The sequence below is a fragment of the Garra rufa genome, chromosome 6, assembly GCF_049309525.1.
Source record: "Garra rufa chromosome 6, GarRuf1.0, whole genome shotgun sequence".
NCBI classification, from domain to species: domain Eukaryota; kingdom Metazoa; phylum Chordata; class Actinopteri; order Cypriniformes; family Cyprinidae; genus Garra; species Garra rufa.
This window is the reverse complement of record NC_133366.1, coordinates 53,961,294-53,986,495: the sequence shown is the minus strand read 5'-3', so window position 1 is coordinate 53,986,495 and position 25,202 is coordinate 53,961,294. Positions and strand designations below refer to the sequence as shown.

General features: G+C 30.8%; 1 protein-coding gene across 1 annotated transcript in view; it reads right to left on the bottom strand.

Moving 5' to 3' along the window:
- LOC141336980 (neural cell adhesion molecule 2) overlaps nucleotides 1-25,202 on the bottom strand; it is a 95,067-nt gene that overhangs the window by 26,788 nt on the left and 43,077 nt on the right. The window contains exons 9-14 of the mRNA XM_073842701.1: nucleotides 21,748-21,898; nucleotides 19,079-19,266; nucleotides 18,758-18,854; nucleotides 9,936-10,109; nucleotides 5,275-5,394; nucleotides 2,821-2,942 (exon numbers count right to left, since the gene is read on the bottom strand). Coding sequence (XP_073698802.1) covers nucleotides 2,821-2,942; nucleotides 5,275-5,394; nucleotides 9,936-10,109; nucleotides 18,758-18,854; nucleotides 19,079-19,266; nucleotides 21,748-21,898 — 852 coding nt within the window. The remainder of the gene's footprint in view (nucleotides 1-2,820; nucleotides 2,943-5,274; nucleotides 5,395-9,935; nucleotides 10,110-18,757; nucleotides 18,855-19,078; nucleotides 19,267-21,747; nucleotides 21,899-25,202) is intronic.

Genomic DNA, 25,202 nt, shown 5'->3' with positions numbered 1-25,202 from the left:
ATTTTATTTCAGTAATTTATTATTATTATTATTATTATTATTATTATTGTTGTTTTTTTATGTTTAAGTTTTAGTTTTGGTTTAAATATGTATTTTTTATTACTGTAATCGAAAATTATATTAAAAATAAATTCAGTAATAAATATTTCCATGACATATAAACATATTGATATCATTGATATCGTATATTTATTGATTATATGTTCACCACCATTCAAAAGTTTAGGGGTCAGTAAGTTTATATATATATATATATATATATATATATATATATATTTTTTTTTTTTTACTTTACTATTTTATTTTTTATTATATTATTTTATTTTATTTTATTAATTTTACTTTATTCATTTCATTTCAGAAAGTTTTATGGTATTTTATTTTAGTCAACACTTATTTTATTTCAGTAACAATTTATTTAATTTTATTATTATTATTATCATTATTATTTTTTTTTAATAACAGCAACATTTCACTACAACATTTAAAGGAGGAAAAAAAATCCGTAAATGATTATTTTACATAAAAATGAAATCTATTTATGTTTACAATTTTCTTTTAAAAGAGATTTCACATTTTGAAAATAATCGCATTCCCCCAATATATACATTACATTTAATAATTTCCATGACATTCCATGATTTCATATACTGATACTTACTTATATACTGATTACTTATTTACAGAATTGTTAATAGTTTGGTGTCAGTAAGTTCTTATTTTATTTATTTATTTATTTATGTTTTATTTTATTTTAAAAGTGAATACATTAAATCAATCAGAAATATTTTACACAAAATACAATGGTGGAAAAAAAAGCAAAACAACAAAAAATGTTTAGTAAAAATAGTTATTTTGCATTATTTAAAAAAAAATGTTTTCATATTGTGCAATTAATCATATTTTCATCAAAACTGTACATTTCATTACTAAATAAATACTTATCACCTTATTAGAATGATTTCTGAAGGATTATGTGACACTGAAGACTGGAGTAATGATGCTGAAAATTCAGCTTTGATCAAAGAAATAAATTGCATCAAATAAATGCAGCCTTGGTGAGCAGAAGACTCTTCTTATTGACTTTTTGCATTACAGTAATAGTAATTTGGGTATACTGTGAAAAAAAAATCCAGATGGTCCTAAAACTGGCTTCATCATCATGTTCTTTGAGATTCACCCGAAAGCAGGACAAAGCGCTGATTAGTGTAGGTGTAACTGTTAGTATTGAGAGAGGCCAGCGCTCCGGTCGGCTCCTTTTGTTCCTTATATCCGTGACGGAGAAGAAACTGATGGCGAATGGCGTCCCGCTGCTCCTCTGAGGAGAATGGAAGGTCTTCAAAGCGTTTCTCTCACGCTTCTGTATTCTTTAAGCAAATGAGGCCACAGCATGAGAGACATCTCACCGCAGACTCACGGCACAAACGGACACAGAAAGCAGGATTACTCCTCAAGAACATCAGATTCAGACGCCCACAAAGAAACCTTCGACCCGTCAGATACTCGCTAACATCCGCTCAGATTAACGCTGTCAATTAAGACAGTGTGCGTATGAAGCTTTAAACGTATTCTACAGAACAAACTTAATGTGTGACTAGATTTTTTTGCGTTTTTCAAGACAATCTTTAAGTTGACTTGAGAAAGCCAGAGCAGAAAGTTTAAAATGTTTAAACAGATTAAAGTTTAATACGTTTAAAAAGTTTTAAGTTTGACAGATTTCAGTCAGTTTTGAAAGCTTAAAGTTTGATAGATGATAGACAGATATTAACTATGATTAACTAGCATGTTGTTAGCATGATTACTAAGTTACTAGCATGTTGTTAACATGATTAGCATGTCACCAGCATGTTGATAGCATGATTAGCATGTTTACAGCATGTTTAACATTTTACTATCATGTTGTAAGCCTTATTTGCAATTTATTAGCATGTTGCTAGCATGATTTTATCTTGATTAGCATGTTAATAGCTTGTTTGCTAGCATGTTTCTAGCATGATTAGCATGTTACTAGCATTTTGCTAGCATGCTTTTAACATTATTTGCAAGTTACTAGTATGTTACTAGCATGTTGCTAGCACGTTTCTAGCATTATTAGCATGTCACCAGAATGTTGCTAGCATGATTAGCATGTCCCCAGAATGCTGTTAGCATGATTAGCAAGTTACCAGCATGTTGCTATCATGGCTAGCATGTTTACAGCGTGTTGCTAACATGTTTAACATTTTACTATCATGTTGTAAGCCTTATTTGTAATTTATTAGCATGTTGCTAGCATGATTTTATCTTGATTAGCATGTTAATAGCTTGTTGCTAGCATGTTTCTAGCATGATTAGCATGTTACTAGCTTTTTGCTAGCATGCTTTTAACATTATTTGCAAGTTACTAGTATGTTACTAGCATGTTGCTAGCATGATTAGCATGTCACCAGCATGCTGCTAGCATGATTAGCAAGTTACCAGCATGTTGCTAGCATGGCTAGCATGTCGTTAGTAAGTTTACAACACATTATTAGCATGTTACTTGCATGTTTACAATTTTACTATCATGTTGTTAGCCTTATTTGCAATTTATTAGCATGCTGCTAGCATGATTTTATCTTGATTAGCATGTTAATAGCTTGTTGCTAGCATGTTTCTAGCATGATTAACATGTTACTAGCATGTTGTTAACATGTTTTTAGTATTATTAGCATGTCATCAGCCAGTTGCTAGCATGTTTTAGCATTACTTACAGGTTAATGACAAACAACATGAATGACCAACTAAGTCGGCTTCTGAGAATCACAGAAGAGTGAAGTGTGTGTGTTTGAGCGTTCGCACCGTTTTATACTTGACGATGTACTCCACGATGGGCATCCCACCGTCGTCCTGTTTGATCAGCCCGAGTCTGTAGGCCTTCCCTACGCCTCTCTGTCCGTGAACCGTTGGAGGACTCGGCTCGCCTGAGGAACACAAGACCATCAGACTCAACACAACACACTTCAAACTATGCTAACGTGTTTTTAGCATGATTAACAAGTTGCTAGCATGATTAGCTAGCTACTAACGTGTTGCTGGCATGATTAGCACATTACTAGCAGGATTAGCACATTACTAGCATGATTAGCTAGCTACTAGCTAGCATGATTAGCACGTTTCTAGCATTATTAGCTAGCTACTAGCTGTGTTGCTAGCATGATTACCATGTTACTAGCATGATTAGCTAACTACTACTGTGTTGTTAGCATGATTAGCACATTTCTAGCATGATTAGCTAGCTACTACTGTCACTGTGTTGCTAGCATGATTAGCACGTTACTAGCATGATTAGCACATTATTAGCATGATTAGCTAGCTACTAGCTAGCATGATTAGCACGTTTCTAGCATGATTAGCTAGCTACTACCATGTTGTTAGCATGATTAGCATGTTACTACCATGATTAGCTATCTACTACCGTGTTGCTAGCATGATTAACACATTTCTAGCATGATTAGTACATTACTAGCATGATTAGCTAGCTACTAGCTAGCATGATTAACACGTTTCTAACATGATTAGCTACCTACTAGCATGTTGCTATCATGATTAGCATGTTACTAGCATGATTAGCTAGCTACTGGTGTGTTGCTAGCATGATTAACATGTTACTATCATGATTAGCTAGCTACTAGTGTGTTACTAGCATGATTAGCTAGCTACTAGTGTGTTGCTAGCATGATTAACATGTTACTAGCATGATTAGCATGTTACTAGCATGATTAGCTAGCTACTACTGTGTTACTAGCATGATTAGCTAGCTACTACTGTGTTACTAGCATGATTAGCTAGCTACTAGTGTGTTGCTAGCATGATTAGCATGTTACTAGCATGATTAGCACGTTACTAGCATGATTAGCTAGCTACTAGTGTGTTACTAGCATGATTAGCTAGCTACTACTGTGTTACTAGCATGATTAGCTAGCTACTAGTGTGTTGCTAGCATGATTAGCATGTTACTAGCATGATTAGCACGTTACTAGCATGATTAGCTAGCTACTACTGTGTTATTAGCATGATTAGCTAGCTACTACTGTGTTACTAGCATGATTAGCTAGCTACTAATGTGTTGCTAGCATGATTAGCATGTTACTAGCATGATAAACTAGTTACTACTGTGTTACTAGCATGATTAACTAGCTACTAGTGTTGCTAGCATGATTAGCATGTTACTAGCATGATTAGCACGTTACTAGCATGATTAGCTAGCTACTAGTGTGTTGCTAGCATGATTAGCATGTTACTAGCATGATAAACTAGTTACTACTGTGTTACTAGCATGATTAGCTAGCTACTAGTGTGTTGCTAACATGATTAGCATGTTACTAGCATGATTAGCACGTTACTAGCATGATTAGCTAGCTACTAGTGTGTTGCTAGCATGATTAGCATGTTACTAGCATGATAAACTAGTTACTACTGTGTTACTAGCATGATTAGCTAGCTACTAGTGTGTTGCTAGCATGATTAGCATGTTACTAGCATGATTAGCACGTTACTAGCATGATTAGCTAGCTACTAGTGTGTTACTAGCATGATTAGCTAGCTACTACTGTGTTACTAGCATGATTAGCTAGCTACTAGTGTGTTGCTAGCATGATTAGCATGTTACTAGCATGATTAGCATGTTACTAGCATGATTAGCTAGCTACTACTGTGTTATTAGCATGATTAGCTAGCTACTACTGTGTTACTAGCATGATTAGCTAGCTACTAATGTGTTGCTAGCATGATTAGCATGTTACTAGCATGATAAACTAGTTACTACTGTGTTACTAGCATGATTAACTAGCTACTAGTGTTGCTAGCATGATTAGCATGTTACTAGCATGATTAGCACGTTACTAGCATGATTAGCTAGCTACTAGTGTGTTTGCTAACATGATTAGCATGTTACTAGCATGATTAGCACGTTACTAGCATGATTAGCTAGCTACTAGTGTGTTGCTAGCATGATTAGCATGTTACTAGCATGATAAACTAGTTACTACTGTGTTACTAGCATGATTAGCTAGCTACTAGTGTGTTGCTAACATGATTAGCATGTTACTAGCATGATTAGCACGTTACTAGCATGATTAGCTAGCTACTAGTGTGTTGCTAGCATGATTAGAAACTTTAGGAAATTGACTTTCTAACAGAGTTCCAGTCAGTGAAGGTCTGCTGGCGATTGAGGTGAAGTGAACAAACTCAGCAAGAGTTGAAAGACGTCCAGCTGAAAGTGACTGGAGACAGAAGAGATGGAGAGAGACTCACGGATGGCTAACGTCTGGAAGGTCTCTGTGTGGCTGTAGTCTCCTGGACCCTTTCCATTGACGGCCGCCACACGAACCTCATACGTGGTGTTGGGCTCCAGGTTCGCCAGCACTACTGTCGCTGAGACAACACACAAACAAAGACCGTTTTATTCAAAGTCTTGTATCTTATGTTGTGCCCTAAATGTGATGCTGAGTCACTTAAAATGGGTTTGAAATGTGGTTATTTTCTAAAATTACTAAAACTGAAAAAAAGTAATATATAACATTTTTTTCCATAAAAAAACCCCCCTCAAGAATAAAAATGACAAATGCACAAAATATTTAAAAGATTATTGTTAATTGAAATTATCCTAAAATTAAATTTAAATATTAGATGAACACTTAAAATTAAAATAAATAAATAAACAAAAAGTAGAAAAACAAAAATTAGAAATATCATCTAGCTGGAGTCTAAACTGAAGTGAAATTAAAATTAAATAAATGAAAGCTAAATAGAACAAACACTAAAAAAAGATAATAGCACAACAAAATTACTAAAGCTTAAGCTAATATAAATGAAAAAAAAACCCAAAAGTAACTCAAATTATTAATAAAATATCTATAAAAACACTAATAAAAAGTATAAAAGCACAACAGAATTTCTAAAACTTAAGATAAAATAGACGAAAAACAAAACAAAAAACAAAAGCTAACTTAAAATATTAATAAACCATCTATAAAAGCACTAATAAAAATGATAAAAGCACAACAAAATTACTAAAACATGAGCTAAAATAAATTTTAAACAGAAATAGATAACTTAAAAAATTAACACATAACTTTAAAAACACTAATAAAAATCATAAAGGCACAACCAAATTACTAAAACTTAAGCTAAAATAAATAAATAAAAAACTGGGGGAAAAAAAACAAAAAACTTAAAATATTAATAAACCATCTATAAAAAACACTAGTAAAAAATTATAAAAGTACAACAAAATTACTAAAACTTAAGCTTGAAAAAGAAAAAAATCTAACTTAAAATAATAAAATATCTATAAAAACACTAATACACAAGATAAAAGCACGACGAAATTATTAAAACGTAAGCTAAAATAAATTTTAAACACTGAAAAAAATGAAAAAGCTAACTCAAAATAATAATAAAATATCTATAAAAACCATAAGAAAAATTATACAAGCACAACAAAATTATTCAAACTTAAGCTAAATGAAAAAAACTAAGAGCTAACTTAAAATCTAACTTAAAATAATAAAATATCTATAAAACACTAATACACAAGATAAAAGCACAACAAATTTATTAAAACGTAAGCAAAAACAAATTTTAAACACTGAAAAAATGAAAAAGCTAACTCAAAATAATAATAAAATATCTATAAAAACAATAAGAAAAATTATACAAGCACAACAAAATTATTCAAACTTAAGCTAAATGAAAAAAACTAAAAGCTAACTTAAAATCTAACTTAAAATAATAAAATATCTATTAAAAACACTGATAAAACTGATAAAAACAAAGTAATAAAATAACGCCGGTAAATCTGGTTACTCAAGGATGTTTGCACATAAGCAGTATGTTTTTAATGTTAAATTCTTATCAAGAGGCTGTAATAACTCTGAAATCATTCAATATATCTAACCCTGAATATGTATTTTTACATTAAAGCAGCACTTTAGCAAATCTAAGACCTTGGCCAGTGATTGCAGTCATTCATTTACATGAGAAAGCACTAATAAAAATGAACCGGCTCAATGAGCCGCTTACTGTACTTAGTCAAAGAACATTGAGTTCTTAATTAAAAATCCACAAAGAGTATGTGGATGTAATTGAAGTAATTACGCTCTAAATCTGAGTTTGAGACCATAACAAGGACGTTTTTCGACCGACGTCTCATTGAATTTGCCTTGTCGCTCTGATCTTCAACTCATTGTTTTCCATTTTCTGCGATGCATGAAACTCAGTGGGACTGAGACGCGGAGTAGAGGAATATAACTACATGCACTTGAGGGTTTCTATTTCTTGTTAGTGTTTTTTACATCACACTCAGCACAAGAAACATTATTTAAAGGCTTAATGCACAGAGAATTCTTGGCCAAAGGTAAAGCAGTTTAATGAACAAACAGCTTGAAGTCATTATCGCTGCTGATGTGCAAAAATAATTAAAGCATAACAAACTTAAAGTTTGTAAAGTAAAATATATTTAAAAAATGAAAAAGCTAACTTTAAATATGAATAAAATATCTAATAAAAAGTATAAAAGCACAAAAGAATTACTAAAACTTAAGATAAAATAAAAAAAACAAAAAGCTAACTTAAACTATTAATGAAATATCTATAAAAAACACTATTAAAAAATGTAAAAAGCTTACTCAAAATTTTAATAAAATATCTATAAAAACACTAATAAAAATGATAAAAGCACAACACAACTATTAAAAATTAAGGTAAAATAAATGAAAAAAGAAAAACTGGAAAAAACCCAAAAAGCTAACTTAAAATATTAATACATATATTTAAAAACACTAATAAAAATGACAAAAGCACAACAAAATTACTTTTAAAATAAACTTAAGCTAAAATAATCAAAAAAATAAAGTTAAGTGAAAAAATATTAATGAAAAAAAACAACTAATAGAAATCATAAAAGCACAACAAACTAACTAAAACTTAAGGCTAAAATAAATGAAGAAAAATGAAAAACTAAAAATATTAATAAAATATCTATAATTAATAAAACTTGAATTAAAATAAATAAAGAAAACTAACTTAAAATTATAAAATATCTATAAAAACACTAATAAACATAATAAAAGCACAACAAAATTACTAAAACATAAGCTAAAATACATAAAAAACCTGATAAGAAAAAAACAAAAAGCTAATTTAAATATTAATGAAATATCTATAAAATTATTAATAAAAAGTGTAATAGCACAACAGAATTACTAAAACTTAAGCTTAAAAAAAAAATAATAAAAAAAGAAAAGCTAACTCTGCAGGGACTGAGACGCGGAGTAGAGGAATATAACTAGACGCACTTGAAGGTTTCTATTTCTAGTTAGTGTTTTTTACACCACACTCAGCACAAGAAACATTATTTAAAGGCTTAATGCACAGAGAATTCTTGGCCGAAGGTAAAGCAGTTTAATGAACAAACAGCTTGAAGTCATTATCACTGCTGCTGCTGTAAGTGTGTTTAGATGCTCCAAACGTAATGGAAATGACTGTCGACACATCCTGATCCTGCAAAAACACTCACTTTCAGAAGTGATAATGGCTTTTAGGAAAATATAAGACAGAAAAAATGTTTCTTTGGGTTAAATGCTGTTTTTACTTGCAAAGATTCGCACATTTGCTTTGACGATAGAAACACCTCTATTTGAGTTTCTTCTATTCTAAATGCTAATGCGAATCAAACAAATGCATCAACAATACATCTAATACTGCACATTAATACGGAAATAAGTTTAAAATTAAGTACTAAGATCATCAAAACTGAAAAACAAAACAAAAACAAATTAAAGCTAAAGAGAAATATTTTCAAAATCACATAGCAAAAAATACTTAAACTGAGTAATATATAACTTAATGCCAGTGTTATTGTTAATCTAATCTAAACTTAAAAAACAACAAATGATTAAATATTAATATGTATATAAAAACACTAATGAAAAAAGATAAAAGCACAACAAAATAAATAAAACTTGAGTTAAAATAAATAAAAAAACTGAAAACAAAAAACAAAAATCTAACTTAAAATATACATAAACTATCTATAAAAACACTAAGAGAAATTATAAAAGCACAACAAAATTATTCATACTTAAGCTAAACTGAAAAAATGAAAAATTCTAACTTAAAATAATGAAATATTTATAAAAACACTAATAAAAATAATAAAAGCACAAAAAATGAAAATGAAAAATGAAAAAAAAAAAAAAACGCAAAAAAAAGGCTAAAAAGTACAGCAAAATGACTAAAACTTAAGATAAAATGAAAAAAATTAAAAAGGTTAACTTAAAATATACATACAATGTCTATAAAAACACTCATAAAATGATAAAAGTACAAAAAATACTAAAACTTAAGATAAAATTTAAAAAATGTAAAAAAGCAAACAAAAAAACAAAAAGCTGACTCAAAACATTAATAAAATATCTATAAAAACAACAGAAATGACTAAAACCTAAGCTAAAATAAAAACTGAAATAAAAAACTAATTAAAGCTAAACATTAATATTTTCAAAAAACAATAAAATGACAAAAGCACACTGCAAAAATAAATAAAATAACTCTATATAAATATATAAATATTTAATTTAAAAATTAGCGTATAAATATATAAACATAGTATAAAAAATAAATAGTATACTAATCCTAAAAGTCCTTGCACTCTGTCCAAAATTTAGTCCGAAATTTAAAAATAAATATGACCTCATGTTTAAACACAAGGCTCCGAAACATTCATAAAAAAAAAAAAAAAAAAAAAAAAACAGTATCGGGTTCAATCTTGTGCTTTTCGCATACAAAATAAATAAATAAATAAAATAAAAATGCATATAAAAAATTCCGGTCCCAGTGTGCAAGGACCATAACACTTGCCTAGAGCAAATGAAGACTCTTGTGAACAAACTGTGATCTGTTCTGAGACTCACTCTGAACTCCATGAGATCTGACTGTCCTCCAGTCCTGTGCGCTCGTGTCTTTGTAGTTGATGATATAGTAGCTGATGGGGACGCCGCCGTGAGAGTCGGGCTTCATGAAGGAGACGGTGGCGAGACGCTGGGAGACGGCCGTGAGCCGAACGGAGTACGGATGCGACGGGACATCTGTGGAAAAACACAAACATTAATCAATATTTGCTCGAGAAGCAACACTTTAATGGGTGAAGGTCTCACTTCAACTCAAAATCATAAATTTAAGGGTTTAATACACTAAAGAAGTCTTAAAAGTATTTTATTCTGAACATTTATTTGAACTACATGTGATCGCAGCTTCATTCCTTTTGGACAGACAGACTTTTCATCCTACGATAAAACACAGATGCGACAGAGCATCAGATAAACTGCGGACAAAGTCAAAATATTACAAGAATAAAGTTGAAATATTTCGAGAATAAAGTTGAAATAATAAGAGAATAAAGTCAAAATTATGAGAATAAAGTTTAAATATTATGAGAACAAAGTTGAAATACTATGAGAATAAAGCTGAAATATTTTGAGAATAAAGTCAAAATATGAGAAAAAAGTACTAATTACGAGAATAAAGTAAAAATTACAAGAATAAAGTTAAAATATTAAAAGAATAAAGTTGAAATATTACGAGAATAAAGTTGAAATATTACGAGAATAAAGTTGAAATATTAAGAGAATAAAGTTGAAATATTACGAGAATAAAGTTGAAATACTATGAGAATAAAATGTAAATATTTCAAGAATAAAGTTGAAATACTATGAGAATAAAATTTAAATATTTCGAGAATAAAGTTGAAATACTATGAGAATAAAATTTTAATATTTTGTGAATAAAGTTGAAATATTTTGAGAATAAAGTCGAAATATTAAGAGAATAAAGTTCAAATATTACAAGAATAAATCTGAAATATTACGAGAAGAAAGTCGAAATATTTCAAGAATAAATTAGAAATATTTTGAGAATAAAGTCGAAATATTATGAGAATAAATTTTAAATATTATACGAATAAATTTGAAATATTACGAGAATAAAGTTGAAATATTAAGAGAATAAAGTTGAAATATTACGAGAATAAAGTTGAAATATTAAGAGAATAAAGTTGAAATATTACGAGAATAAAGTTGAAATACTATGAGAATAAAATTTAAATATTTTGAGAATAAAGTTGAAATACTATGAGAATAAAATTTAAATATTTCGAGAATAAAGTTGAAATACTATGAGAATAAAATTTAAATATTTCGTGAATAAAGTTGAAATATTTTGAGAATAAAGTCGAAATATTAAGAGAATAAAGTTCAAATATTACAAGAATAAATCTGAAATATTACGAGAAGAAAGTCGAAATATTTCAAGAATAAATTCGAAATATTTTGAGAATAAAGTCGAAATATTATGAGAATAAATTTTAAATATTATAAGAATAAATTTGAAATATTACGAGAATAAAGTTGAAATATTACGAGAATAAATTTGAAATATTACGAGAAGTCAAAATATTTCATAAATAAAGTCTAAATATTTCAAGAATAAAGGTGAAATATTAAGAGAAGAAAGTCGAAATATTTCAAGGATAAAGTCAAAATTACGAGAATAAAGTGGAAATATTATGAGAATAAATTTGAAATACTACGAGAAGAAAGTCAAAATATTGCGAGAGTAAAGTTGAAATACTACGAAAATAAAGTTGAAATATTATGAGAATAAAGTCAAAATTACGAGAATAAAGTTTAAATATTTCTTTAAGACTTTATTCTCAATATTTTGTTTTTATTTCGTTTTTATTCTAATATTATTTTATTTTATTACACAACTGTTTTCAACATTGATAATAATCAGAAATGTTTCTTGAGCAGCAAATCAGTATATTAGAATGATTTCTGAAAAATCTCCTGACACTGAAGACTACAGTAAAGATGCTAAAACACAGGAATCAATTACATTTTACAATATATTCACCTAGAAAACACTTAATGCATGCATATTTGCTTGAGAAGCAACACTTTAATGGGTGAAGGTCTCAATTCAACTCAAAATCATACATTTGAGTGCTTAATACACTAAAAAAGTCTTGAAAGTTATTTGAACTACATATGATTGCAGCTTGATTCTTTTCAGACAGACAGACTTTTCATCTTGTGATAAAGCGCGGATGCGAAATAAACAGATGACAGAGCATCAGATAAACTGCGGACTGGAGAAACCCAGAAAGCATCATCATTTGTGCTGCTGCCGTGTTAGTGAGAGACGACAGCTAATAGTGCTTCAGCGCCATCGATCAGCAGGAAACAGGCCACGGTTCAACTTCCTGTTGAAGAGGAATCACTCTCGTCAGGAAAGACATTCGTCACTGTAAGAGTAAACGCTTCAAACTCTGCTATAAGGACATTTCTGTCATCTTTAAGGTGTATGTTTTATCTACAATGTGTTTTCTGTCTGCAAAATGAAACTCTGCTAGATTAAAATATACACTGCTGCTCAAAAGTCTCTTCTGCTCACCAAGGCTGCATGCATTTGATCAAAGATACTGTAAAATTCATAAAATATTTTTACAGTTTAAAACAGCTGTTTTCTACAATGGTGTTTTAGTGCCACATAAAAAAAATAAATAAATAAATAAAACAAAGATTACGAGATTACAGTATTATTTCATCAAAAATAATTAAATTACGAGAATAAAATTGAAATATTATGAGAATAAAGTCTAAATATTATAAGAATAAAGTCGAAATATTATTAGAAAAAAGTCAAAATTTTACAAAAATAAAGTCTAAATGTTATGAGAATACAGTAAAAATATTAAGAGAATAAAATGAAAATTTAATGAGAATAAAGTTAAAATATTATGAGAATAAAGTTGAAATATTGTGAGAATAAAGTAAAAATATTATGGGAATAAAGTAAAAATATAATGAGAATAAAGTAAAAATATTATGAGAATATAGTCAAAATATTATGAGAATAAAGTTGAAATATTATGGGAATAAAGTAAAAATATTATGGGAATAAAGTAAAAATATAATGAGAATAAAGTAAAAATATTATGAGAATATAGTCAAAATATTAAGAGAATATAGTAAAAAGATTATGAGAATAAAGTAAAAATATTATGAGAATAAAGTTGAAATATTGTGAGAATAAAGTCAAAATATTATGGGAATAAAGTAAAAATATAATGAGAATAAAGTAAAAATATTATGAGAATATAGTAAAAATATTAAGAGAATATAGTAAAAAGATTATGAGAATAAAGTAAAAATATTATGAGAATAAAGTCAAAATATTAAGAGAATATAGTAAAAAGATTATGAGAATAAAGTCGAAATATTACGAGAATAAAGTAAAAATGTTATGAGAATAAAGTAAAAAATATTACGAGAATAAAGTAAAAAATATTATGAGAATAACAAAAATATTATGAGAATAAAGTTGAAATATTATAAGAATAAAGTTGAAATATTATGAGAATAAAGTCGAAATATTACAAAAATAAAGTCTAAATGTTATGAGAATAAAGTAAAAAATATTACGAGAATAAAGTAAAAATATTATGAGAATAACAAAAATATTATGAGAATAAAGTTGAAATATTATAAGAATACAGTTGAAATATTATGAGAATAAAGTCGAAATATTACAAAAATAAAGTCTAAATGTTATGAGAATAAAGTAAAAAAATTACAAGAATAAAATGAAAATATAATGAGAATAAAGCAAAAATATTATGAGAATAAAGTTGAAATATTGCGAGAATAAAGTAAAAAATATTATGGGAATGACGTAAAAATATTACGAGAATAAAGTAAAATAATTATGAGAATAAAGTAAAAATATTACGAGAATAAAGTAAAAATATTACAAGAATAAAGTAAAAATGTTATGAGAATAAAGTAAAAATATTACAAGAATAAAATAAAAAATGTATGAGAATAACATAAAAATATTATGAGAATAAAGTTGAAATATTTTATAAAAATTAAAAGAATAAAGCCATAATATTTTGTTAATAACGTCAAAATATTTAGAGAATAAAGTCAAAAAAACTATTAGAGTCAAAATATTTTAAGAATAAAGTCGAAATATTTCATGTATAAAGTCAAAATATTTCGTGAATAAAGTTGAAATATTACAGAATAAATAGAATAAATTCATAATATTTTTTTAAAATAAAGTTGAAATATGTGGAGCATAAAGTTGAAATACTACAATAATAAAGTTAATATTTTGTTAATAAATCCAAAACACTACGAGAATAAAGTTAAAATATTTAGTGAATAAAGTTGAAATATTGCAAGAATACAGTCATAATATTTTAATAAAGTCTAAATATTTCGAGAATAAAGTTTCAAAGTTAAAATTACTAGAATAAAGTCAAAAATAAATATTTTGAGAATAAAGTCAAAATACTACAAGAAAAGTAAATATGTCTTTAATAAAGTCAAAATATTACAAGAATAAAGTTGAAATGATTAGAAAGTCTAAATATTTTGATAATAAAGTCAACATATTTCAAGAATAAAGTCGAAATACTACGAGCATAAAGTTGAAATATTTCTTTAAGACTTTATTCTCCTAATATTTAGTTTTTAATCCTTTTTTGTTCTCACAAAAAGCTTAAATATTGGGCAGCACAACTGTTTTCAACATTGATAATAATCAGAAATGTTTCTTGAGCAGCAAATCAATATATTAGAATGATTTCTGAAGGATCGTAAACACAGGAATCAATTACATCTCACAATATATTCACATAGAAAACACTCATTTAAAAGTGCAATAATATTTCAGAATTTTGACTGTATTTTTAATCAAATGAATGCAACACTGGTGAGCAGAAGAGACTTCTTTCAGTAATATTTTAATTATGTTAATTATTCAAAACATAAAAGCAATGCTTTCCAATGTGTCTTTATCTACTGAAATGTTCAAAATATGCAAATGATGCATTACTGAATTAAATATGCATGCATTTGCATATTAGCATATATATAAAAGGTGACACAGACCTGAGAGAAAACATCCCAACTGTTACGTGATCAACAACTCGGCGGCTGTTTATTTAACAAAATAGATAATAAAACACTCTGTGCATGTAAATGAAGATGTTTTGCCCTTTTTAAGATGAAAAGGCCCATAAAATGTCAAAGATAAATGAATTTCAAAAACTCCCCAGCAATTAACAGAAATACCACACGAAGCAATGGATAAAAGTAGAGACATTTCATTTTTGGTCTGCTACACGATCAAAATGTCACTGTCACAAAATGGCATTTAAAATATGAGATATAAAAATAGATATCTAAAACAGTTCTATATCTTAATATTTGTGTCTAATTTTTGCATCTCATTCATTCTGGATTGCATGTTATTTTGCATCTTGAATGCATTAGTCAGTACATGTGTGTGTGAGGGTTTTTGAGTCTGTGTGTATTCTCTGGGGCTGAATGAAGTCCTCTCTGAAGTGAACTGCAGCTCTTCAAGGCATATTAAGCAGCTCTACAGTAAATGGGACAGTACTCTAGTATATTAGTGAGCTCTCTAGTAAATCACGCGGCACTACACAAGATTAGCTCCAGTTAAATTAGCAGCGGCCAGATGGGAAGGACATATTGTTATGGAAAATTTCAATAATACATCAATGCTGAGCACATGACAACAGGCTTAAATCAAACGCAAACCAGTTTCTCAGATTGACGTGTGGCCTCGTCTGATATTATACAAGTCTGTTTCAAGAACAGTGTAAATAAGGTCAGGTTTCATCTGCATCCAGAAATATCCGGAAAAGTCAACATGAAATGCTTGCAAACAATAACTAATAACCCAGGTAACAAATTTAGGTTAGAAAAATGCTGAGGGAAAAAAAATATTAATTAAAAAAAGGTAAATTAAAGTGAATAAAGTCAAAATACTACAAGAAAAAAGTCGAAATATTACAAGAATAAAGCTGAAATATTAGGAGAATAAAGTCATAATATTAAGAGAATAAAGTCTAAGTATTACAAGAATAAAGCTTAAATATTACGAGAATAAAGCCATAATATTACGAGAATAAAGTCTAAGTATTACGAGAATAAAGCTTAAATATTACGAGAATAAAGCTGAAATATTACGAGAATAAAGCCATAATATTACGAGAAAAAAAAGTCTAAATATTACGAGAATAAAGCCATAATATTACGAGAATAAAGTCTAAATATTACGAGAATAAAGTCAAAATAGTTCAAGAATAAAGTCAAAATACTATAAGAATAAAGTCGAAATATTACGAGAATAAAGTCAAAATAGTTCAAGAATAAAGTCAAAATACTATAAGAATAAAGTCGAAATATTACAAAAATAAAGTTTAAACATTACAAGAATAAAGCTGAAATATTACGAGATTAAAGCTGAAATATTACGAGAATAAAGCTGAAATATTACGAGATTAAAGCTGAAATATTACGAGAATAAAGCTGAAATATTACGAGAATAAAGTCAAAATATTTCAAGAATAAAGTCAAAATTTTACGAGAATAAAGCTGAAATATTACGAGAATAAAGTCATAATATTTCAAGAATAAAGTCAAAATTTTACGAGAATAAAGCTGAAATATTACGAGAATAAAGCTGAAATATTACGAGAATAAAGTCAAAATATTTCAAGAATAAAGTCAAAATTTTACGAGAATAAAGCTGAAATATTACGAGAATAAAGCTGAAATATTACGAGAATAAAGCTGAAATATTACGAGAATAAAGTCAAAATATTTCAAGAATAAAGTCAAAATTTTACGAGAATAAAGCTGAAATATTACGAGAATAAAGCTGAAATATTAGGAGAATAAAGTCAAAATATTACTAGAATAAAGCTGAAATATTCCGAGAATAAAGTCAAAATATTACGAGAATAAAGTCGAAATATTACAAGAATAAAGTCAAAATATTTCAAGAATAAAGTCAAAATTTTACGAGAATAAAGCTGAAATATTATGAGAATAAAGTTGAAATATTATGATAATAAAGCTGAAAAATTATGAGAATAAAGCTGAAATAATACAAGAATAAAGTCAAAATATTACGAGAATAAAGTCGAAATTACAAAAATAAAGTGGAAATACTATGAGAAATATAACGAGAATAAAGTTGAAATTATTAAATAAAGTCAGAAAATTTTGAGAATAAAGTCAAAATACTATGAGAATAAAGTCGAAATATTACACAGGGAACATTGTTTCATGAAGTTTTGAATTTTTGGTTACAATTTATAGGGTTTTGGTTATAATTGGCCATGTTACTTTTAAAAATGTTTGTAACTAACCAAGGTATAAAGTTCAATATTTTTTGGATACTTGAGGATCTAGAGAATTTTACTGCAGTGTTTTTTTTTTTTTTTTTTTTGTAGGCTGAGCGTAAAAACTTAGGAGTACTTGGCAAAAGTAGTTTTTTATTAATTGACAGCAGTGGTTCTAGAGGCAAAGTTGTTCAGAATGAGGAAAATGATCATACGATGGGAATATCTAGTGTATTGCGTGAATGTATGACCATTTTCTGCAGAAATACAGTGTTTTTGAAACCTGTTGAAAACTGTAATATTGCCAGATGTGGTCTGATCCCCTTAAAACTTTGCATGCTTGTTTAAAATCACCTGTTGCATGTGCTTCCCAGATTTCATGAGGTTTTTAGTTTTCCTTTAGACTTTATAGGATTTTGGGTACATTTGGAACGGCCTCTTTACTAAATGACTCCGTTTAAGCTTCCCAAAAGGTAAATTTCAATATTGTTTGATAATTATTGACCTAGAGAGTCCGTGTATTCCACAAACTTAGGACAAGTTTGCAAAAGCAGGACATCTTCTCATTCATTTAACACACAATCTGATTTAACAGGCCCACCGAGTTTCATTCCAATCTGTTAACCTTAACAGGTGCTCAAACTTCGTCAGCCAATGGCGGCCATGTTTTTAGAGATAGGCAAATGTATTCAGAGACACTTGTGGCACATTGGACCAAGACTGTTCACACCAATTTTCATGTTCAAAGGACAAATGGTTACGCGGTTATAACCATTTTAAAGTTTTCTCCCTCTAATAGCGCCACCAAGTGGCCAAGCTCTGCAATTTTTGTCCTGTGACCTCGGTTGAGCTCTTACACAAGTGTTCTGAGTTTGGTTAAGATATCTCATTTCGTTCAGAAGTTATAGACATTTTACAAAAAGTGGCCCTGCCCCCTTATACGTTTTTGGCATACCTTAGCAACGAGTCGAAAGTTAGATTTTTTTTTTTTTTTTTTATAATTATTGATATTCAGTCTCCAGAGAATCTTTCTGCACTGGTTTGGTTCTGATCTGACAAAAGGAGTAGTTCGCAAAAGTAGGTTTTTCAAAAAAGGGTTTGACTAAATACACAAAAAATTACCGCGTCATAAGCATTTTCATACTTTTGATTGCTGTAGCGCCCCCGTCAAGCCGATTGGTGCAAGATTTGGTGGCATTGTAGGCGGTGTGAGTACTACCATCCCTCCAACTTTCAAATCTCTAAGACTTACGGTTTGGTCTGAACGTTCAGTTTTACGCGGAGATCGCTGATCTTTGGCCATTCTACCAATTACAATAGGGTTTCAGTGCTACGCACTTGAACCCCTAAATATATAGATTTCTGTTGGAGGATATCTAGTTTACTTCCTGCTAAGGTCTTCAAACAAAACTGTAAATATCTTTCAAAGACCAGGATTAAAAATTAAAAAGGTATGTTTTGGTCTCATGCTTGACTTGTTGGTGAAGTTTAGTGTTATTGGTAAACACAGACCTGCCTGTGCTAAAATAAACTCTTGGTATCGAGCGCCGATGTTGTTTCTGGCTGTGCAGTTGTAGCGTCCAAAATCCCTGTCGGACGCTGGAGTGACCTGTGGATCAACACAAACCAGAGGTGAGGAGAATATTGATATGTTTTTTTTAGCAGTAAAACCAAGTGAAACTAGTTACAGTAACAGTTCATGTTTCTAAACAACCCTTTATGGTCAGTTTTTTAGCTACTGTCTTAGCCAAGCAACACAGTTTAAACAGAATGCAAAAGTAATGTGCAATGTAAATGATATACTAAAAGTGCATGACTGTGAAGTTGCCAAACCTCTAGAAGCGATCGTCCCTCTGCGCTGTGAATGCGGATGTTGCTGGTCCCTTGATTGGAGATGGTGAAGCGGTCTCGTCTCCAAAGCATGGTCGCCGGAGGGTTGGACTTCACGTCACAACTGATGTTCACTGGGTTTCCCTCCCACGAGTAGAAGATGGTTTGGTTGGTCTGGAACTTCGGCGCATCTGGTGAAAGAGAAAACAGAGACTGTGCAAAATAAAACTGGAAAAAAAATGTTTTTTTGGACCATGTTAGAAGGTCCAAAGTCCTCAGAATCTGGCTGAGCAACCATCTACTGTAAAGAATGAATGAGTCTTTCTACTTCAAAAAGCCACATTCATTTCTATGTTACATGCTGTTTCTTTGTGAAATGTACTAGCAATTTCTGAGTTAAGTTTTGTAAGGTTTTTTTTTCAAATAATCCTTTAATACTACTTATTTTATTCAGTCCACGCAAGCTATAAACCACATAAAACCAGCCATTTTTTTTCAAGCTTTTTTTATGAAATTAAAAATAAAGGCCCATTCAAATGTCTTCCATCAGGGCCTCAATACAAGAATAATAACCAGAGTTATTATTAACAAAAACTAAACCATGAAAAAAAAAATTAGAATAAATAAAGTTACTTGAAATATGTGAAATAATACAACAATAATTGGAAAAATGTAAACTAAGTTTGTGATGTATTGTATGCTGGATGTATTAAATAACTAAAACTGAAATTAAAAATAAAAACAAGTTGTAAACATTAGTACAAAATATGAATAAAAATGATAATAGTACTTTTGTTTTTGCTTGTATTCCTCAATTAAGATACTTTGGATAAAAGTGTCTGCTAAATGAATAAATGTAAACATAAAATTATACTAAAATGTGACTCTGAACGACAAAACCAGCCATAAGGGCATTTTTTTTACATTTAGATTTATACATCATCTGAAAGCCGAATAAATAAGCTTTCTAATAATGTATGGTTTGCTAGGACAATATTTGACTGAGACACTATTTATAATACTATTTGAAAATCTGGAATCTGAGGGTGCAAAAAATCTAAATATTGAGAATATCACTCTTAAAGCTGTCCAAATGAAGTTCATATTATTAAGTTTTGATATATTTACGGTAGAAAATTTACAGAATATCTTCATGGAACATGATCTTTACTTAATATCCCAATTGGCATAAAAGAAAAATCTATAATTTTGACCCATACAATGTATATTTGGCTATTGCTACAAATACACCCATGCTACTCAAGACAACATGTGACTGATTTTCCCCTCATGCAACTAAAACGAAAATAATAATTAATAAAAACTACATAGACATTAAAAAATGTTGAAATGTAAAATATTAAGTAAAATTAAAATAAATACTACAAGTATAAAAATAAAAGCTCATTTGAAATATTATTGAAAAACTATTATATCTAATATCTATAATAAAATAACACCAGCCTGAACTATATGTAATGCAGTAGCTTGAATTTCTTTCCATGTGTGTTAATGCATTGGAGATTGTTGATGTGAATCATGTAAAATGGATTTCAGAGAAGAGTAATACTGATTGCAACAAGGAAAGACGTTACAGTCTCACTCCATTATGTGTCAGACACGTCTACAGTAAACAGACAAGAGTCATAAAGACATGCAAACTCCATGGAGCTTTAGTTTAAGCACAGAGGGCGTCTGCATTCATACAGTATTATTCCTGCTTTACAATGACTAGAAGGCTTCCATTACAGAGAATGATGCTGCGCCGTCCGTCACATCTAAGAAACAGCGCAGAGAAGAGCCTGTACTAAATAAATGAGTTCATTAGCGTTCAGTAACGCTCGGCTGCCTCCTGCCACGCTTATTCACAACGTCCTTTTTACACGCTGACCGTGAACCTCCTCGCTAAATGCATGACATGAAGATGCTCCCGCCGCGTGCCGATGTCAAGGTCGGCATGTGCATTCAGGGACACGAGGCGCTTTATTAGCATCTCATCACATTTGTTGATTGTGACACATGAAGCATTTGCAGCGTTAAAATGTGAATGGCATAAAAGTGGAATGCTATCATACTGAATGAAACGCAGACAAAAGCTGAAGCAATAAAAACAGACAGAAAAAAAAGTGACCTCAACAACATGTTGGTATTTCAGGAGACGGATCTGGAAATTAATAAGAATCTGAGGAATTAATTACTTGGGAAGAATTCCTTCTATAATTGGCCCCATTGAGGTTTTTTTTTTTTTTTTTTTTTTTTTGAGGCCAATAAAGAAAAAATTATGAGGTGAAATAATTATGACGGCCAGGAGAGAAGAAGACGCACTGGAAAGGCCACAGAGAAACAGTTTTGGGTTTAATGTCTAATGTTCAAATGTGTTTTTAATGTAACACTGTCCCTTTAAATCACTTCTGTCAGTTCAGGAATAATTTATGCTATTTTTTATTATTTATTTAAAAGAATTAAACGCAGTTTCATATCAGTTCATGTATTGTTCAATATTTATACAGTAATTAATAAGTAATGCAATACTTTTATCTAATAACACACTGTTAAGGATGCAATTAGTAGCTTGGAATGACTTTTTAAGAGTAACCAACACTGAAAATGATGCTTTGGTATATTTGTAGTTGGTGTAAATGTGCGCATGTCATGTTTTTTGTGCATCTTACACTCAATATCCAGGAACATGCTCTTCTGATGGCCTCCGATCCTGCTGAGAGCTTCACAGTCGAATCGGCCCCAGTCTGAGAGTCGAACACCGCTGATGGTCAGCATGGATTTTCCATGGCGTCCACGGACTTCCACACGGCCGTCCTGGCTCTACACCAACACAAACACAGCAGTCCACATCAATCAAACAAACACCCTCATACAGACACACACAATCACTGACATACTATTATAGTTTTCACAAATATATTTATTATTTTTACATGTATTTTTTTTTTAATTAAGATTTATTGCAGGTTTAGTTTTATTTATTTCTAGGTATCGGCTATGGCATGTGGTTACTAAGGTGTTCTGAGTAGTTGCTAGGGTGTTGCTCTGCAGTTGCTAGGGTGTTTTATGCATTTGCAAGAGTGTATAGTTTCTAAAGTGTTCTAAGTAGTAACCAGAGTGTTGCTTTGCAGTTGATGGGATGTTGCTATATAGTTGCTAGAGTGTTTTCTAGGATATTTAGTTAGTAAAGTCTTCTGAGTAGTTGCTAGGGAGTTGCTATGTGGTTGCTATACTGTTCTCTGTGTTTGCTGTGATGTTACTAATGTCTTCTGAGTAGTTGCTAGGGTGTTGCAATGTGGTTGCTATAGTGTGTGATTGCTGGGTTGTATAGTTACTAAAGGTTTCTGAGTGGTTGCTGGGGTGTTGCTATGCAGTTGCAAGGGTTTTCAAAGTGTTTGCTAGGGTGTATAGTTACTAAAATATTCGGAGTAGTTGTTAGGGTGTTGCTATGCAGTTGTTAGGGTGTTCTAGTTGTTTTCAAGAATGTAAAGTTAATAAAGTATTTTGAGTAGTTGCTATGTTGCTAGAGTGTTTTGGGTGTTTTCTAGGATGTAAAGTTACTAAACTGTCCTGAGTAGTTGCTAGGGTGTTGCTATGTGGTTGCTAGGGTGTTTCTAAGAGTTTTCTGGGATGTAAAGTTACTAAAGTCTTCAGGGTTGTTGCTGGGGTGTTGCTATGTGGTTGCTATAGTGTTCTCTGTGTTTGCTGTGATGTACAGATACTAAAGTCTTCTAAATAGTTGCTAGGGAGTTGCTATGTGGTTACTATACTGTTCTCTGTGTTTGCTGTGATGTGACTAAAGTCTTCTGAGTAGTTGCTAGGGTGTCGCTATGTGGTTGCTATAGTGTTCTCTATGATTGCTGGGTTGTATAGTTACTAAAGTCTTCTGAGTAGTTGCTAGGGTGTTGCTATGCAGTTGCAAGGGTGTTCTATGCATTTGCTAGGGTGTATAGTTACTAAAATTTTCTGAGTAGTTGCTAGGGTGCTGCTATGCAGTTGCTAAGGTGTTCTAGGTGTTTTCAAGAATGTAAAGTTAATAAAGTCTTCTGACTATTTGCTAGGGTGTTGCTTGAGTGTTTTAGGTGTTTTCTAGGATGTAAAGTTACTAAACTGTCCTGAGTAGTTGCTAGGGTGTTGCTACAGTATGTGGTTTCTAGGGTGTTTCTAAGAATTTTCTAGGATGTAAAGTTACTAAAGTCTTCAGAGTTGTTGTTGGGGTGTTGCTATGCTGTTGCTAAAGTGTTCTAGGTGTTTTTGAGGATGTAAAGTTACTAAACTCTCCTGAGTAGTTGCTAGGGTGTTTGTATGCAGTTGCTAGGGTGATCTAGGTGTTTTCTAGGATATAAAGTTACTAAAGTCTTCTGAGTAATTGCAACGCAGTTGCTGGGGTGTTGCTATGCAGTTGGTATGGTGTTAGGTGTTTAATGTGATGTATAGTTACTAAAGACTTATAAGTAGTTGCTGGGATGTTGATATGTGGTTGCTAGGGTGTTCTATGTGTCTGCTAAGGCATATCCTATTTTTTTGTTTCTAAGTAGTTGCTAGGGTTTTGCTATGCAGTGTCTAGAATGTTCTAATGAGTTTGCTAGGTCATATGGTTCTTAAGGTGTTTTAAGTAGTTGCTAGGTTGTTGATATGTGGTTACTAGGGTGTTCTATGGGTCTGCTAGGGAATATGGTTACTTCTAGTAGTTGCTAGGGTGTTTTAGGGAACATGATAAACTGAAACAGAATCTCTCACAAATATCCTTGCATAAAAACAACATGAATAAACACAGTTTTACTTATTTTAGTACATCAGGTTAAAGTAAATGAAAATGAGAAATGTTGCCTTGGCAACTAGATGAAAAAAAAGTATATTTGTATTTTTTTTTTTTAAGTAGCAAATTGTTTTTATTGTTTTATTTTTAGTAAACTACAATACAACCCAGACATAACCATATTAGCAATTCGAGGAAAACAGCAAACTGAGTTTGTGTTAATTAGGTAATGTGTTGTTACAGCAGAGCAAACGAGCTACAATGAATATAAATGCAGCGCTTTCTGACTGTAATGCGGTCACACTATCTGTGCTCATGGTGAGATAGGCAACTTTGAATATAAGGGGATTAGATGGAGTCCGTCCCCCAACGCCCACTTTAACGATCAGTGTTCTTCGCCTTCCCTGAAAAATCGATACGTGTCCACCCTCCGCTTGATGCCTCGCAGTCTAGAGTGCAGCGCTAGCTTTAGCTCCTGACAGTCCTGCAGCGGCTGTGTGTTTTATTTGACAGGAGCCGTTATTGTAGGCTAGCAGATGACCCGCAGGCTTTCCTCCCTTCATACTAATGCATGAGATTCATTTTTACATGAACAGCGAGAGCTGACGCACATGCACCTGGTGTTTTATGCCTGGAGAACAGAGCAAACACATACACACGTGAAAAAACACATGAAAACATGATTACTGAAGAAAATATGACTGTTTGGCTATGTGTAATGGATGGTTGCTATGCGGTTGCTAGGGTGTTATGAGGGGACTTCATTGTGTTGCTATGTGGTCCTTAGTTGATGTTGGCTAGGGAAAGTCTATATGGTTACTAAGGTGTTCTAAGCGGTTGCTAGGGTGTTGTGAGTGTTTTTTTTTATAGTAGGTTGCTCTGCAGATGTTAGGGTGTTCTGCCAGGGGATATCTGGTTATTGAGGTGTACTAAATAGCTGCAAGAATGTTTTATATAATTTATATGGTCTGCAAGTGGATTTCTACATGGTTATTATGGTTATAGTTGCTAGGGTGTAACTATGTTTTATAGAGTGTTATGAGTGTTTTTAGAATGTGTTGCTAAAGAATTACAGATGTTTGTTAGGGCATATCTATACAGATACCAATGTGTTCTAAGTTGTTTCTAGGTGGTTGCTAGAGTGCTCTAGGTGTCTGCAAGGGGTTTCTATAGGTTTACTAAGATGTTCTGAATAGTTGCTGGGGTGTTGTTAGGTGGTGTTAGGTTGTTCTATATGTCTGCAAGAGGATATCTAGATGGTATGCTAGACTGTTATGACTGTTTTTAGTGTGTTGCTATGTGGTTGCTCGGGTGTTCTAAGTGTCTGCAAAGACATATTTATATGGTTACTAAGGTGTGCTGAAT